The following is an 18,576-nucleotide window of genomic DNA, read 5'->3' as shown; positions in this document are numbered from 1 at the left end:
CCATTCCCCAAGCTAACCGTAGTGCCTGAGAAGCCGATGTTACTCCACAGCTGCTGTCATAGTTATTAATAGACTTCCAGTATGAACCCCGTCACTAGGCTGCTTTCCTAAGGGCCTCTTGGAAAAAGAGTAGACTTGATGGGGCAGAGACTCAATCATTTCAAAACACTTTTTTAGACTTGTTTATACGGAATACAAATGTGTAAATATGATTGGAAAATGTGTAAATATTATTGGAATATGAGTTAAATCTTTTACATACTGAATGCATCTGTGTGAATGGAATGTATTGTGGTCTTTGTCTCTGGTTTCTAAAAGTGCCTCAAGGAACTTAAACAATGCAAATTATACCCTCGCAATTTAACACCATCTTTCCATTTGGGGTGGTGGGTTAGTTCATTATTTCAGCAAACCCAGGCCAGCACCTGTGAATGCAGAATTAATAATAATAAAAAAAATTTAATTGAATGTACAAAAGAAATGTATGAAAAGTGTGTGTGTGTGTGTGTGTGTATAGTTGGGCATGTTTTAGTGTATGTATATATATATACTGTATGTATACACACACACACACACACACACACACACAAATGTTTAGACTTGATCAGACTTTTATTGTATCTTGTCATTCACTGATGGATTAGTATAGGTATTTGCATTGAAACACACGTTACTTAGACGACGCTTAGGGTAGTTATTCAAATGTCAGATTTTATGATCAAAAACAGCAACATTACCATGTAAAATCTTAATTTAATCTGAAAAATGTGTTTTATCATCACAATGCTTCATCATTAATCTTATAATCTGATTTATTTTCGGCACACTATGAGAGTAGCCTCTGAAAATTCCTGGGTTACAGAGCAATTCTGGGACAGGCATGTGTCAGGTGGGAAGATGCTAGTTTAAAAATGAATTCTGACAGGGTCAAAACACATGGAGTTTATGTTGCCAGGTAAGCACAACAGAAATTCAGCAGTGCTTCAAAACAGCTGTCAAATCTATTTATTCAGATAAGATAAATGCCATAATGTCTATCAGTTACGTATGCATAGCTGTTTTTAATTCCTTACATTTAAATAAATATAGAAAATGAGACCATAATGTCTAAATTTAGCTTCTTTTTTTATTCCTTATTTGTTTGTTTGTTGTATTTTAGATAACAGTGCCATAAAAATACATTACTTACAGTATGTAAAGAAAATTATTGAATGGCTTTGTTTTTCTCACTGAATAAGAAATTTGACTAAAACATGATGTCTGCTAATGTGGTGTCCAAATGGCGGGACATGTGAAACCACATGTGGGTAGGGATTGTAGGAAGTGGTGGGAGTTGCCCAGTAGGTCCTCTTTCAAAAATTCCCTCTGGCTGCCTGGCTGATAAATGCATACTCATTTATCATATGTTTGTCAGCCGCAAGCCTTAAATAGGACTTTGTGGATGTCTTTTTTTAAACAACAGAAACGTTGCCAAATAGGCCCTTCATCCACTGTGATATTAGTTTGTTTTCATTATTGCTATTTGAGACCAGCCCTTAAATAAACCCCCCCAAAAAACATGGTTACTATAGTTAAACCACGGTAACCACAAATTAACCATGGTTTTGCTACACTAACCATAGTTTAACCATGGTATTTGTAGTAAAACTGTGGTTATACAAATAGTAATCAATACGCCAAATGGAGCCATGGTTAATTTTCGTAAGGGAGTGGATGTTCATTCCATATGAACACAGAAAACACATCTCTGTATGATTCCAAATAAAGGTGTGGCTAACAATCAGCATTTGCCATTGGACATGCATTGACCTCGTATTCACTTGATATCAGTTCTTTCCTCAGTGAAATGTTCTGTCATTTTCCTTTTCACCTCAGTCTCTCATGGGAGGAGGAAACTCTAACCGCAACAGAAGGAATTCATCATCTTCTGCAGGCAATGCTGTAACTAACAGACAGCCACACATCCTGCCCACTCTTTCATTTCATAGGTAAACCAGGACTCGGGTGTATAGGCTCTAGCTCCCTTCCTTCATTTTGCACGCAAGACTCTTCACAAACCTCCTGGTCTCCCCATGACGTATTTGCGGGTCCCCACCACACCGATGAAGGAAGATCGTGATTCCTGCTCCAGATCCAGATCCGCACCAGAAATTCAGTGCATTCGTTAATGTCTCTGTATGTTTATTACTGCCTAAAACGAAAGCCTACAGTTAATTTGTCTTGATCTGACGCGTCCATCACTTGTGCTACGAGCGTTTAGCACAAGACAGACAAAATGTGGATTTAAGTTCTTGACGGAGGGCGATAAAACAACGCGTGCTGACTTCAATCCCGTGGATAGTTAATATGATGCATCCGCGAGCATGGAGAGCCCTGGTTTTGATGTCCGTATTCTGCCAGCTTGGGATGGGAGGCAAATACGGTAGGTATTAGTATTGCTAGAAAAGAAAGTCTTTGAGAAATATAATGAAAATCGATTGAAAGAATGTCAGTTCCGTTGTGCACAGACGTGCATTGGTGTGGTCGTTTAGGCCTATGACAATTACAATGTGGCCACATTTATTTATATACTTTACAACAAATGATTCTACTCGTGGACAATTTAGAGTATTATGTGATATATGGGATCACGTTACAGATGTACGTGCCATTATTTTAAAATCACTTTTTGAGAATATTTGCATATTGTGTTTGTTTCTTATTGCCATTGTGAACACTTCTCCCCCTAAGCATGCATCAGAAGCATTGTAGATGTAAATTAAGTGCTTCCAGCTTTATCATGCAACTGGTGGGAAAGGACAGTATGGAGACAAGGAGTCGTTCGGTGAAGAGCATCATTTCAGCACCATGGAGAGGGTCAATTTTCATATTTGTTTATTTTGAAAGCAATTATCCACTTTATGTTTGGTTGTAGGTTAGGTATATATCATCCAATATATATCATCCTCCTCTATGCAAGCATTATCTGGTTAACAGAAATAATCTTTTACTCTCCATCCCTGCTCTGACCAATAGAAATCCCTACCAAACAGGCATACACAGATTCCACCAAGGTGAAATGCCATGCAGTGGGGGTAAAGGGGAACATGGCGAGATTTTGGGACAGAGTTTGGAAGATGTTAAATATGCAAGGGTCCCTCTATAAAACATTTACATAAATAGCTGACTTGTACATATATATAGCTATAGACTTGAGGCCATGTTTCATTAGACCTTCACATTTAGAGTCAGAGCAAAACTAAGAGAAAAACAAAAAACAAGAGAATTATTATTTTGGAGAGTTTGGAAAAATAAAATGTTTTGAACATTTTGTTGTGGAGCTAAATATTGTGCATTGCAAATATATATATATATATATATATATATATATATATATATATATATATATATATATATATATATATATATATATATAGACTGCATCATATGGCCACTATTTTAAACGTGTATTGTGAGAGTCTAATGGCAAAGCAATCCTGGTGTATATGAGAATAATACTGCGCTGACAGTATCCGGACAGTTGGTGGCACCACAGCTCAGCTTAATCGGTGCATCTCCATGTAAAAATGTCGTGTTTTGTTGTTACTTTCTCAATTGGTGGTCGATTATGGTGACGCATAAATGGTGATGACATTGGTTTTCTTTTGACAGTGGTTTGCTGTGCCACACATGCGGGAGCATATAGCAAATGCATACTCATTTATCATGTTTGTCAGCCGCAAGCCTTAAATAGGACTTTGTGGATGTCTTTTTTTAAACAACAGAAACGTTGCCAAATAGGCCCTTCATCCACTGTGATATTAGTTTGTTTTCATTATTGCTATTTGAGACCAGCCCTTACGAAATTTTTACTACAAATAAACCCCCCCAAAAAACATGGTTACTATAGTTAAACCACGGTAACCACAAATTAACCATGGTTTTGCTACACTAACCATAGTTTAACCATGGTATTTGCCAGCCCTTGCTGGTTTTTCCTGAATGGACTCTTCGGACTTCAAAAGGTTAAAATGAAACGGTCTCTTTATCTAAATGGTTTTCCGTCACCATTTGACATTTTCCCCTCAAAAACTGAAACGACGATAATCTGGGATTTAGCGCAGTGTGAAAAACCCTAATCTGGTATATAATTTCATTTAGAATTATTTCACCAAAAGCCCAATCCTTTTTTTAACTGTTTAAATCTGTTTTTAGGCCACTTTATTTTCTCCAGCTTTATCAGCTTGACTCTTTATCTCTGTTTGTCCTGCTCGGTTCCCCTGACAGCAGTGCTGTTGGCCAGCCTAGTGTTTCCCACACACACACACACACACACACACATATTCAGGCACACAAACAGACATACACACACCCATATACACGCTCAAACATAGTCAGGTCATGCTCGCTGGCAGTTACGTTTCCTTTTTATTTGATCAGCTGTGTTCAGCACATGCCCAGAGCTTTCCTCCTCATTCTATCTGCCCACACAACAGTTCTGCATCTTAGGGGAAACAAGCTACTGCAATATAGGCCATCATGGATGAATGATTCTTGTCATTGATTCATCTTGATTCAATATTGTTTATATGCTTTTGTTCATTAACTGATGTTTTGCACTGTTCCTGTTTGAATATTTAAACACTGCACCAGCCCTTGCTGGTTTTTCCTGAATGGACTCTTCGGACTTCAGAGGTTAAAATGAAACGGTCTCTTTATCTAAATGGTTTTCCGTCACCATTTGACATTTTCCCCTCAAAAACTGAAACGACGATAATCTGGGATTTAGCGCAGTGTGAAAAACCCTAATCTGGTATATAATTTCATTTAGAATTATTTCACCAAAAGCCCAATCCTTTTTTTAACTGTCTAAATCTGTTTTTAGGCCACTTTATTCTCTCCAGCTTTATCAGCTTGACTCTTTATCTCTTTGTCCTGCTCGGTTCCCCTGACAGCAGTGCTGTTGGCCAGCCTAGTGTTTCCCACACACACACACACACACACACACACACACACACACATATTCAGGCACACAAACAGACATACACACACCCATATACACGCTCAAACATAGTCAGGTCATGCTCGCTGGCAGTTACGTTTCCTTTTTATTTGATCAGCTGTGTTCAGCACATGCCCAGAGCTTTCCTCCTCATTCTATCTGCCCACACAACAGTTCTGCATCTTAGGGGAAACAAGCTACTGCAATATAGGCCATCATGGATGAATGATTCTTGTCATTGATTCATTGCGCCAGCCCTTGCTGGTTTTTCCTGAATGGACTCTTCGGACTTCAAAAGGTTAAAATGAAACGGTCTCTTTATCTAAATGGTTTTCCGTCACCATTTGACATTTTCCCCTCAAAAACTGAAACGACGATAATCTGGGATTTAGCGCAGTGTGAAAAACCCTAATCTGGTATATAATTTCATTTAGAATTATTTCACCAAAAGCCCAATCCTTTTTTTAACTGTTTAAATCTGTTTTTAGGCCACTTTATTTTCTCCAGCTTTATCAGCTTGACTCTTTATCTCTGTTTGTCCTGCTCGGTTCCCCTGACAGCAGTGCTGTTGGCCAGCCTAGTGTTTCCCACACACACACACACACACACACACACACACACACACATATTCAGGCACACAAACAGACATACACACACCCATATACACGCTCAAACATAGTCAGGTCATGCTCGCTGGCAGTTACGTTTCCTTTTTATTTGATCAGCTGTGTTCAGCACATGCCCAGAGCTTTCCTCCTCATTCTATCTGCCCACACAACAGTTCTGCATCTTAGGGGAAACAAGCTACTGCAATATAGGCCATCATGGATGAATGATTCTTGTCATTGATTCATCTTGATTCAATATTGTTTATATGCTTTCGGATTGAGTTTTTAAGCTATAACTCTTGTCCCAGAGTCAGAAAGTTGGAAAGACAGATTTGACACATGGTTTATATCTGAGATGAATGTGTCAGTGAAGGAAAGGTCACTTAGACATCTCTTAAAAACAGTCTATACTATATCTCCATTGACAAAAATGCTATGAGGTTTTCAGTAGTTGTCAATTTAAATGTTTTATTATGTTTTCAACTGCTCACTTGCCTTGGTTTATATCTGAGATGAATGTGTCAGTGAAGGAAAGGTCACTTAGACATCTCTTAAAAACAGTCTATACTATATCTCCATTGACAAAAATGCTATGAGGTTTTCAGTAGCTGTCAATTTAAATGTTTTATTATGTTTTCAACTGCTCACTTGCCTTTTCCTCTTCATCTCTCTTTCTATCTCTTGCATACAGGCTGTTTGTTTGAGAAGAGGCTGTGCTCTAGGGAGCAGTTCTGCTCTGATGGTGAGTATCAAAATAGGGAGACAATATCATATGTCGTGTAGTTACAGTAAATCATAAGTTCAGAAGCAAGGACGTGGTTTTATCTTCTGCGTCCTGTCTCTTTATGTCTTGCTCTTGATGATCATGATTTCCGGATCATCGCTTGACACTGCTGCTCTGCTCCTGCTAGTGCAACGACGCAACAGGAGACACATGCACACAGCTAAATAATTTACACTGCAGGAACTTTCACTTCACTCATTTCATATTAGTCAGCAATAAGGAAGATTGTGTTGGTGTATACTGGAGGGCGGATGTTTGTGTTATTTGTGTTCAGTATTCTACATAGATGTCCACATGAAGATAGAATGGGATCCAAAAGTCTGGAAAATCCTTGTATTTTGCATTATTTTCCCCCCAAAAAATTTCAGTAACACTTTACAATAAGGTTTCATTTATTAAAAATTAGTTTACATGAATTAACAATGAAAATTCTAAAGCATTAATTAATCCTAGATAATGTTAATTTCAGCATTTACTAATGCATTATTAATTTGAAAAGCTGTATTTGTTAATATTATTTCACAGACCTGTGCAAAAACCAGTGAACATTTGTGTTGTTTTATTAACTAACATCAACAAAGATGAGTAAATACTGTATCAAATGTATTGCTAATTGTTAGTTAACATTAGTTATTGCAATAATTAATATTAACGAATTGGACCTTAGTGTAAAGTGCTACCTTTTTTCATTACAAATTATATTATTAGTCTAACAATTTGAATGAAAAGTTAAATAAAAAATGAACTAAACAAATTTCAGCTGCACAAACTCCACAAGTTTGTGTAAAACTTAATGTAAAACCAGTATGATTTGAGAAAGATCCAAAGAGCATATTGTGCTTCCTGGAAGCACATTGTCAGAAATGTGCTTATTTCAATAATCACTTGAAAATACTGCAGAATCTTAAATATTTCTTCCTCATCTTACTTCAGAATTTTTCTTTATTATTAATCCTAAACCTTTCTGCTAATTTCCACAATTAAATATTAAAATAAATTATGTGGTCTCAGACTTTTTTGAACCCAACTGTAACAATTAGAAGACATTCTAAATGTGCAAGTTATCAGTGCTGATACATTTTTCCTCACTGTATCGCTATGGCCCCATACTGCATTTGTGTTTCAGTGCAGTTTCCTGAAAATTCCAAACTGGAATCATTCACATTCCATTATAGTTATTTTGTATTCCTCTCAGAGATTTACCTGTGTACGTATTACCACAGCCATGAACCACTAGTATTCTGTCACCTGCTCTTCTCTCTCACCGTCAAGTCCCTCCCACCTCTACTCCATGTCCCCTTGGTAACGGTGACATCATCAAGTCCCTGGAAGCTGGGTGTACGCCCCCACAATCACTGATGACTCACTACCCGGTGCTTACGCACAGACTCACGTCACATATATACCCACACAGAGACCTGCAAATTCAAAAGAGGTTACACAAATACGAGGCGCTCTTTGAAATGCATTTCAGAGACTCGTGTTCGCAATGACGGTTAGCCGGGTCTTGGGTTGCTGTACATATAGTGTACAAGGCATCCGTATTCCCAGTGTCATAAAAGGATGGAACAGAGGTGTATAAATAAGCTGTTTTTCTTTTTTCAGTGAAAAGCAGTTTGTCCCCAGTCCAATCTCTTTTGTTCTGACACCTTCACACACACGCATACTGAATGTCAGGTGTTTGTATTACACTGAGAGGCACAGTAATAAAATAGAGAAAGAGAAAAAAGGAGTTATTCACCTTTTATATAAGATACTCTGGGGGTGCTTGTACTGTTTAATTTCTACATTTTTTCTTGTAATTCTGAGTTTATATCTCACAATTCAGACTTATCTTCTCAGAATTGCGAGAAACAAAGTCTAAATTGTGAGATATAAACTCAGAATTCAGACTTTTTTCTCACAATTCCCAGTTTGCATCCAATAATTCTGAGTTCTTTTAATTGACTATTGTATATTTATTAGAATTTGTCACCACTGAATAAAAAATAAAAAAGTAATTCCAACTTTTTATCTCACAATTCTTACTATTATTCTAAATGTATATATCACAATTCAGACTTTGTTTCTCAGAATTCTGACTTTATCACAATTCTTACAATTCTGAATTATGAGATAAAATGTCACAATTACCTTTTTATTTTTTTTATTCCATGGGGCAAACAAGCTTCCATAAGACATAATAAACCTCAGTTAGACATTTGTTTAAAAAATGAGATTCCAAAAGCCTTGATTTCATCCCTCATTCTTCCAAAAATAGATTCTAACAAACAATTATTAATTTTTTATGTATGTAGCTTATATGTATTTATATGTCTGTCTATGCTAAGCCAATGTATAGTCAGCCATAAAACAAAATAAAAATGCAGCAACCCCTGAAAAAGGTCTGTTATGAATATTCATGTATGTGTTATGAGAGGCAGAACATAATTTTGTGTCGTGTGTGTTACTCCTTAACTGTACGTCTTTCTTTTGCTGAAGTGATGGTGTGACATCAGTTTCTCCTGGGTCACTTCTATTGCGATGTAATAATGTACTGTGCATTTCCAAGCCCCAGGGAAACTGATCCATCTCCCCCATAGTGCTCTCACATCTCCATCTGTACTATAAATAGCTGTGAGTCATGTTCATGGACAGACCTGCTCTGAGATATAGAAAATGGCCGGGTTCATGTTTAGAGCTCATCTGCGTGAAGGGATCAAGGGCTTTTTTTAAACCACACAACTGGAGGTTTAGTCAGGGATGAGTCAGTGGTGTATGTGTGGGATGTGAGTGTATGAGAGTGTATGTGTGGGCTGGGTTGAATATGTTATGGGTGCTTATTAGTCAAGAAACTGGCTCATTTTTCACTTATGGGTTATTTTGTCTGCGACTTTTTAATGTGCTTCATAGTCACACTGTATTTATGTATGAGTGTTTAAGATGTTGTTTCATATTTAATTATTTTGATGTTGTTTATACTGACAGCAGTAAATTTTATAACATATTGTTCAGAAGACTCTTCTATTTTTTGCATCATTTACACAGAATATTATGAAAACCAGTTTTCCTTTACAGATTTTCTCCTCAGTGTATCTAAATGGTTTATGTTTGTATGTGTTATAGACAAGCTCTTTGGACAGTGCCGGAGCTCCAGACATGACCAGGTTCAGTACCAGGCCTCTGTTCCTGTTCTTCAGAGACTGCAGGAAGTGCTCAAAGAGTTGATGCTTCAAGGTAAACACGCACGAACACACACACACACACACACACACACACACACACACACACACACACACACACACACTTGCTTTTTGTGCACCATGACTGACTAATATCCTCTCACCTGTTTGTGATGGAGATGCACTGAAATAAATCAGTTTAGCATATTAATGAGCCTAATTCGCATGATAAGCCCCTCCCCCGGGTCACGGGGGTCTTGATTGCTATGTCCCAATGTGCCTACTTATACTACGCCCTTAAAGTATGTACTTTTTTGGTGAAGAAAAAAAACACACACGCACACACACACACACACACACACACACACACACACACACACACACTTGCATTTGTGGACAGGAAGTGTCCTCATAAACCATGTTTACGTTGTACTACCAATTTCATTATACACCTTTGTGTCCTCATAAACCATATATACCAGTACACACACACACTCACACACACACACGGTGTCATGGTGTCAACATTCAAATTGCCTTCTGTTGTTTTTATACTGGGCTAGTAATATTTTCTAGCCCCTACCTTAAAACATAACCACAGATTCATTAAGGCATTATTTAGCATGTTTATTTAGCTGTCTTCCTCTCTGGCCAGGCCACATAATGTTTATGATTTTAGTTTTTTTAGGCTAACACACACACACACACACACACACACACACACATTTACAGTGGTAATGCTATTATTTTTGTGCTTTTTATTTTTTGAAAATATGAAAAATTAGGAAATGCAAATATGATTACAAATCAATGAATAATAATAGTAAAACACATGAGCACCAAAAATAGCCAGTGTTTTCCTGGAGCTCTAAAGCAAAGCATGAATGACATTTACTTTCACAGTTGAAATCCTGCGACAGTAAATAGCTGATAGCTTTGTTACTCCTTGCATTTTAACTCCCTGTTACTCTTATGCATTGGCTAGAGCAAACATTCAAATGTAAATGTGCAAAAATGTATTTAAACAATTTGCTAACAACATGATTTTTGTTTGTTAATTTAATTACATTTGACTGATTTTAAATAAAAATAAAATGAAGAAACAAAAATGTTATAATGAAAAAGAAAAGCTAATTTTTTTTATCTATCAGGAAGATATATTGCATTACATTGCACTCATTTTATGTTGGTACTGACAACAAAACCTTTCCCACGTTTTTATTATTTAACACTTCATTTATTTTCTGAATCATTATACCAGTTTTTGGAATAGAAGTACTGTCATCTGCTGCTGTATCTAATGGAGTGTGCAAGGTGTATCAAAAGTATAATATAGTATAATTTAGTACAATAGCAGAAATAGATTATCCATTAGGATTAGGAGAGACTAAAGGCAAACAAGCAAAGCATTGCAGACAGGATTGAGTATATCAGGTTTCATACTTGTTTTCAAGAAAAAGCACACGCACAATGCACGCTGACTCACTCCTGAAATAAAGACTCTGGCAAGGCATGTGCTATGTACAGTGCTACTGCACATACTAAGTACTGCTTTACATGTACCTGCTTACATTGTTTGTGCTGATTTGTGTATTTGTGTGCCTGTGAACAGGATTCTACTGGCAGGATGAAATCACCCAGCACATCATTGCAAAGGAGCTGAGCCGTATTCCTCACTCACGCACACAAAAGGTCCAGAACGCACAGTGAGTACCAGGAACAAACAATGCTGTTAGTTTAAAGGAATATTATAATTTACTTTGTCATTTTTTCTGTGCAATTACAGTTACAATGGATTATGGAGCTCAAAAGCAGAATAAACGTATCATGAAAGTGCACTATATTCAAAGTTTGTTGAATTCAAATAATAGTTTGTGTATTTTAAATTGGCTGATAATGGATTATTGAGTCAAGTTGAACCTGAGGACCTGATCAGTCCGATTCCTAAATTCATTTTTTTTAGACTGTTTAAAAACTTTATCAATTTATTTGAAAAATAATTGAATCACCACTTCCCTCATGAATTTTCAAAATAGTGTTAGCATGGCTGTCAAGATTTTCTTAATTTTCTTTTGCCATTTTTGCCTATTTGAATAGGACAATAGTCACTTGACAGAAAGTGAAGTTACAGAGAGTCAGAAAGTACCACAATCCAGGACATGTCAAACTCAAGCATGTCAGCTCCATCGGATATCAAGATTTTCATTGCATATATACTGACTTAATACTGAAGCTTGTTGTGTTTCTCACACAAAGCTATTTTATGGCTTTAGAAAACTTGCATGTTCTATTTATGTAAAATACTATAATACTCTCATGGTACTTGAACAGTCTATTAATATAAACGAAAAAAGTGTTCTCCAGAATTTCTTCTTTTGTGTTACACACAGTCACACGGGCATGAAGCAGCATGAGGATGAGAAAGTCTTTTTTTTTTCAACCGTTCCTTTGAGTGTGTGTTATTGCTGCTGGAAAACTTGATTTCAGAGGTCTCTCAGACCTCAGATGTTTGATCTCTTATATTAGATTTAAAGTAATTGACTGATTTTTTTTGTAGGCCGCCACAGCCTGCACCTAAGAAGGTCTATTCCAGCTCTAACTCTGAACCTGGTCCAGTTCAGAGCTACATGGATTACATGGTGTTAGACCCCCACCAGTCCTCCTCGCTCCGGATGCAAGCCCTACCAATGGACCCATACTCATACCTACAAGTAAGATTCATTTTTTTTAAAGTAGCATAGAAAGCCAAACGCAGATTTATCTTATATTTTTATATTAATTTCCCGCATTGTTCCCTAACAGGAGGACATGAGCCATTCTCTCCATCCTCACACCAGCATGGGATACCAGCGACCCCCCTCTCGAGCTGGAGCCCAGCAAAGAGACAGAGACCGTCAGCTCCTGAAAGATGCAGTCTCTCTCTACCTCTCCTCCTCACAACCCTCTTTCCGCCACAGGGGGGCAGCAGCCCTCCCTGCAGCCCCATACTATGAAGATCTAGATTTCCCTTTGGAATATGGAGAGGACTACACCCTACAGGAACAGCCCAGCTCAGCCCAGCACAACAAGAAGAAAGTCCCTCAGGACTACAGTTCTCTTTCTGGACTTGATGGTGAGTATCCCTTTTTGGGATGCTTCAAATGCTGTGCCCTTAAGAGGATGTCATAGTATACAATTCACTATTGAAGTCTGCATGTCTTCCCATTTGCTTTAGTTTTGATATTATAGAGCTGTTTATTGTATCTTGCTTAAACAGATGTGTTTTGAACTTGTTTGCTCTCAGATTTAGAGAACAAGTATAATAAGATACTTTTTTTTGTTTGTTGCAAAACTAGGATTCCTGTTCCTAAAATAGTAGAGCTTTTGGTGCAAGTAACACCAAGGTCATGTTTTAAATCTCAGAAAATGCTAAAACTTGTAAAATGGATCCAATGCAAGCTACTTTGGATACATAAATATATATAGCATTTTATTAAGTGTAAATATGCATTTTTTTTCAGTTGCTTATGATGGTGCATGCTGATGTTTCCATTTCATCCAGCATGTTAATATTTGTGTTATAGATGATAAACTGGCACAGCTGGCCACCCTGTTAAGGAGTTTTGGGGTGGACCCACGAGACCTGAGCCCTCAGCAGATAAAAAGACTTACTTTAGTGTTACAGCTGCTACAAAACATGGAGAATGCAGGTATAGAGTGACTTCACAACACACACAAATGTATTTACGTCATGCATTCAGATTGTCACACTGCTTGAATCATATAGGATGAAGTCACTGGGCCAAGTCTTATTGTCATGGGCCTAATACATTTTATCAACAGCCTTAGGTCTTATGCATTCATATCATTAAGATTATTTGTGGGACAAAAGCACTGTGTGATGTTTTTTCTTATCTTTGTGTTCCTCAGATCAATCCCCAGGGACAGTCACGGTAAAAGAGGTAAACGCAGATTTGCAGTCTAATAATTCACCTAAATGCCAAAAGAAAGTAACACTTTTACCAGGATTTTTGCTTTTTAAGCATTGCTTTTAATGCATTGCTGAGTGAGTCATCTGATTATTTAAATAACACTGCCACTTATCAGAAAGTGTAAAAAAGGAGTAAAAGGAATAATTAATTAGCTGTATATTGCATTTTCAGGTTTCATGTTTTTTTCTTTACACGCAACGCTTTGTGTTTTCCTCAACAGACAATTGTAGAAGGCAGTGATAAAGTGACAGAAAAAGGAGCGAAACCCCCCTTACCTGTTTCAGCTCTGCCCTCTACCCCAACATACCAGCGGGCCCCTACTCAGCCCCCATCCACACCAGCCCCTGCCACTGTGCCTAAGGAAGACAGTGGGAGCACTGTGGGGCCCACCCTGTCAGCCAAAGACCTGGATTTAAAAGAGAAAACCGCTAAGGATGGGACAAACACCAGAGAGGAATATGGCTACATAGTCACTAATCAGAGGTAGGAGCTCCTAAAACTTTATAGGGTTTTAATGTTGTACAGTTCATTCACCTGAAATTTACCATGTTGGAGTTATAGATGGCAGATGCCTGATTATTTTAGACAGGCATCCATGCTCAAGTTTTTACCAAAAACACAATTTTCTTAGTATTAGACTTAATATTAGTATTAGTATTATGTCTTAGTTTTTCTTAAGTAAAAAGAATAATGAATGTATTCTGCTTTAAGAATAATGAATGTAATGAAAAAAAAGATGAGTATTTGTATAGCACTGTATTCCTATTGTTATGGAAAACATGAAAATAGCATGGAATTGTCATTAAAAAGTCATGAAATTGTTTTTAGTTAATATACATTTTTCTTTTTATGCTTGTTTCTAAAATATTTCATCAGCAAATTGCTATAAAATTATTAATTTCAGCTAAAATACTGGAAATGCCAAGAAAAAGTCCTGCACGGTTTGCATAAAAATGTATGACAAGGTTTATCAGGGAAATATTTAATGTGACTACATGAAATCTAATCTACATAACAGTTTATTTTATTATATCTTTCTAAATAGTTGCTCCAATTTATTCTTCCCTTTTTCATATTATAGAATTTCCTAGAGTTTGAAAGGAAACTTGTTTTCCCTCTTTGAGACCTTTGAAAAATATAGTCTGCTGTGTATTTCTGATGATTTCCTGATGTATTTGTGTTAATACAGTTGCATGTTCCTTGAAATGAATTGAATTCATTTGTGCTGAATGCTCATAATAAAACAAATGCATTTCTTCTTGTGTTTTCCCTCCAGTCCTTTAAGTCTTTATGATGGGGTGAAACTCTTAGAGACCCTGGCGGAGAGAATCCATCTCTCCACGAGCAGTTTCATCAACATTAGGTAAAGTGTGTGTGCGTTTGTGTTGCTGGATGGAGAGACTGATAGATTAGTGAATACAGGGTGAGAATAAAAGAAAAGACGATCTGTCTGCCGTTTGTCTCTGCAGCGTGGTGGGCTCGGCCCTGACGTTCAGGATCCGACAGAACTCTCTTAATCTCAGCGCGGAGGATGTGGCCAATAAAGCCGGTGAGTGACAAGCCTTCTCGTTTGGACCGTTCATTTTGATGAAATGGAAAAAGAATGCGCAGGCACTTATTGATTAACTCACACATTCACCAACATTTATTGTCTTTGCATTGCAGTAGCTGAGAAGAATTTCCTCGAGGGAGAGACAGGATTGAAAATCATCCAGACCGGAGTGGGAGAGGTATGCCTATCCCTTTTTTTATGTCCTCCAACCGCAAACCGTGAAACCCACACGTTCACTGTGATCAGCAGGTCTATAGATTAGCGATTATGGGAACCGGTTGGTATAATGAGTCACTCTCTCTTGTCAGTCAGCAACAGAATTGGCCACACAGGTCATTATTCTCTACATAACCACCCTCATCGACCAAACAGGGAACGTTCTCATTGAAATTCATAGATTCTACAGTTTTGTCCATCTATTATGTACAGATCACGTACTGAGATTTAATTCCGGGTTCTCATGAATCACTCTGGCGTTCACTGAACCGAACAAGGAGGGCATTTGAAATGAACAGTTTTTGAAATCATCACCGTTCATCTCGAACTGTCCCCACTGTACCGTTCCCCCGTCCCAAATCCTCCTGCGTTTTTTCCCCGCTGTGCCTCATTTCTCTCCCTCACTCATTCTTTCTCTTCTTGTCCCATGCCATTCTCCCCTCTGCCATTCTTTTGGCCGTTCTCTTTTTGTTACCTCTGCCTTTGACCCCTCCCCATCCCTTTCTCCCTCGCTCCCCCACTTTCTTGGGTGGCTTTTGTACTCGGTGCATATTGAGGCGTTCTGCTCTCCCTCGCTCGCTCCCCTTTCACTTTGTACAGCTGTTGCAGGCCCTTGAATGTAGAATAATGTCTTTTGTTGCATCCGGCTGCTCATATTTTTAATTATTCTTTCTTGTTCTATTGTGGGCTGTGACACTTTCTTTGCTGAGAAGTGCATGGCGTATGAGTGAGCGAGTGAGTGTGCGCGCGCTCTCCCTGTCCTTTATCTTATAATTTTCTCTCTCTGCCTCAGTAATGAGACCTGCTTGCACCTGACTGTTTTTGTCCGCCTTTTATGGGGATAAATGCTTTTCTGCTTAGGCTGTTTTGTCTCTCTGTGCTTCTTTCTCTCTCTGTGAGTCTCTTTCTTTACTTCTTTAATGAATTAAAGTTTTTATGGCCCACAGTGACATATGTAGCAATGCCCTTTCAGCACTCCCACCGAGACTGCGCTGAAATCTTATTAAAGGGATAGTTCACCCAAAAATTTTAATTATGTTTACTCACCCTAAGATATTTTGAAGAACGTTGGGTGACCAAACAGTTGCTGGTTCCCATTGGCTTCCATAGTATTTTTTCCATACTATGGAAGTCAATGGGGACCAGCAGCTGTTTTCTTTTGTGTTCAAAAGAAGAAATTTATACAGTTTTGAGGGTGAGTAAATGATGACCGAATTTTCATTTTGGGGTGAACTATTACTTTAATGTACCCGAGGGGTTTTATATTTATTGGATGACACATCCTGAAAATCCTTTTCAGCTTAAAATATAATATATCCAGTTTAAAGCATATTTATCCGACATGTCAATTGAAACACTTATTATTCTATAAATCTTTGGCAGGGTCCATTACCCGTGTTGTCCACAGCTTGTGCGAGCTCATGTATCTTCTGTTGTACGGTTATTCCAGATGTGAAGGCTCAGTGTTTGTGTCCCTGCCAAACCATATTACTTACAAACCCCTTTTTGGGCCCATGGCACTTTTCTTACACCCCATTCGTTGTACCCCCTCCTGCTCCTGTTGCTTTCGGCCCATTTTTCCCTCCTCTCTCTCTCTCTCGCTCTCTCTCTTTCTCTCTCTCTCTCTCTCTCTCTCATGGATGACCTATCCAGGGCATCAATACCACCCCCCACCATTTCACCATCAGCAACATGTGGAGCTGTCTCTAAGGCAACAACGTTTGATGTGACAAGTGGCGGCATTGGTTGAATGGGGCTGAGAGGCAGCAAGGCCTTCATATGAGTTGGACACAGCTCTCGGGAGGCACATTCTCTCTTTCCCCTCCCTTTTCTTGTCCTTCCCATTTATTTTCACTCATGTACCTTTTCGCTCCGGCACTACACGTATGCCACTCTTTCGCTCCGTTTTGGTTTCTCGGCTCTGAAACGTTAAGGGCTACTTTGAAGCACTTGTTTGATGCTTTGCTTAAGTTGTCTGACCGGGATGCTTGGACCGTGTGGAGGCTTGAAAATGTGCGATTGAAGACGGTCCTGCTCGTGATGTTGTGGCGCGTGTGAGGTAAAGATGTCTGAGCGTCCGGAGAGCACACGAGATGTGTGCCGGTGAGTTCTGCTTCATACTAGATCTACTGATTCTGTAGGCCTTTATGTAGGATTTACTGTAAATACTGAGATGTGTATTTAGCCTATTTATTCGGATGTTTTTTTGATGTTTGTGCTTGACATCATGATATATTTTCCTTATGAATAATGGAAAAAAGTGTGTGCATACAGACATAAGCTACTTATCGCTTTAATAGTCGATCAACATACTGATGCCATTAATCATGCGTTCTGTTTTTTCAGATTTAATTTAGTGAACACGTGTGTGTGTGTATGTGTGTGTGTGTGTATATATATATATATATATATATATTTTTTTTTTTTTTTTTTTTTTTCTTTCTAAATATATTCCTTTTCTCATGTGGAAGTTGTTAAAGAAGGTAGAAACTGTATTGCATTCAAAAATGATCACAGCTCAGAAATGTTATTTTGCTTAACATTTTTTCTGTTTTGCACACTCATACACTTTAATTATAATATCAGTTATCAACTGTGACACAGTTGTGAATAATGCTGTATTTTATGTGGATACACTATACATATGTCTAAAACAATGTACCATGACAATTCAAACTTCTACATTATAGTTACTATACAACACTAAACTAGAATAAAACACTAGAATAAAAAATCGTTTTCTCTCTCCAGTTTCAAAATAAATGGTCAAAATACATTATGATTATTATCAACTGAATTGTCTGCAAATGTAAACTAAATCTAAACTTTTTGATGCAAATATTTATTCAAAAACTTAAAATATTTGTAAGTTTTTACTTTTTTACATTTTACTTTTTTTTTTGCATCTGTATCATATCAACATATCTTACCATACTAACACAACTAAAATATAGATTATCTTTAAATGTGTCTTTGGTAATATTTAATTTAATATTTCACTAGAAATTAAAACTAAAAGAACAATTACCCACATGCATTTGATCTCAGTTCACATCTTCAGCTTGGCAAACACACAAATGCGTGTGTGTTGCACGTGTAATGCCATGTGTTGCATGCATAAGGTATATGTGCATTTGATGAAATATTTTTGTAAAATGCTGCTTTTAAGAATTGTGTGCTATCTTGAATAGTGATGTCAGGTGGACCAGTTGCTGTGGTAACAGGGCAGAGCAGGCTGGATGAGTGAGATGATGTAATCTGTTTGTAGTCACTGCAGGTGCACCTAAGTTCATACTATTTCTC

The 18,576-nt window shown here is 37.7% G+C and overlaps 1 protein-coding gene across 1 annotated transcript in view; it reads left to right on the top strand.

The window, feature by feature from the left end:
* The first annotated feature begins 1,896 nt into the window (after positions 1 to 1,896).
* Positions 1,897 to 18,576, top strand: part of LOC107602900 (receptor-type tyrosine-protein phosphatase-like N) — a 28,800-nt gene continuing 12,120 nt past the window's right edge. The window contains exons 1-12 of the mRNA XM_016295514.1: positions 1,897 to 2,422; positions 6,281 to 6,331; positions 9,479 to 9,589; positions 11,147 to 11,240; positions 12,092 to 12,245; positions 12,337 to 12,646; positions 13,098 to 13,223; positions 13,444 to 13,475; positions 13,726 to 13,988; positions 14,782 to 14,868; positions 14,975 to 15,054; positions 15,171 to 15,235. Of these exons, the coding sequence (XP_016151000.1) occupies positions 2,347 to 2,422; positions 6,281 to 6,331; positions 9,479 to 9,589; positions 11,147 to 11,240; positions 12,092 to 12,245; positions 12,337 to 12,646; positions 13,098 to 13,223; positions 13,444 to 13,475; positions 13,726 to 13,988; positions 14,782 to 14,868; positions 14,975 to 15,054; positions 15,171 to 15,235 (1,449 nt within the window). The 5' untranslated portion in view covers positions 1,897 to 2,346. The remainder of the gene's footprint in view (positions 2,423 to 6,280; positions 6,332 to 9,478; positions 9,590 to 11,146; positions 11,241 to 12,091; positions 12,246 to 12,336; positions 12,647 to 13,097; positions 13,224 to 13,443; positions 13,476 to 13,725; positions 13,989 to 14,781; positions 14,869 to 14,974; positions 15,055 to 15,170; positions 15,236 to 18,576) is intronic.

The sequence above is a fragment of the Sinocyclocheilus grahami genome, unplaced genomic scaffold (genome assembly GCF_001515645.1).
Source record: "Sinocyclocheilus grahami isolate Dianchi unplaced genomic scaffold, SAMN03320097.WGS_v1.1 scaffold337.1, whole genome shotgun sequence".
NCBI classification, from domain to species: domain Eukaryota; kingdom Metazoa; phylum Chordata; class Actinopteri; order Cypriniformes; family Cyprinidae; genus Sinocyclocheilus; species Sinocyclocheilus grahami.
The sequence above is the reverse complement of the archived record's forward strand: the minus strand, read 5'-3'. Positions and strand labels throughout refer to the sequence as shown.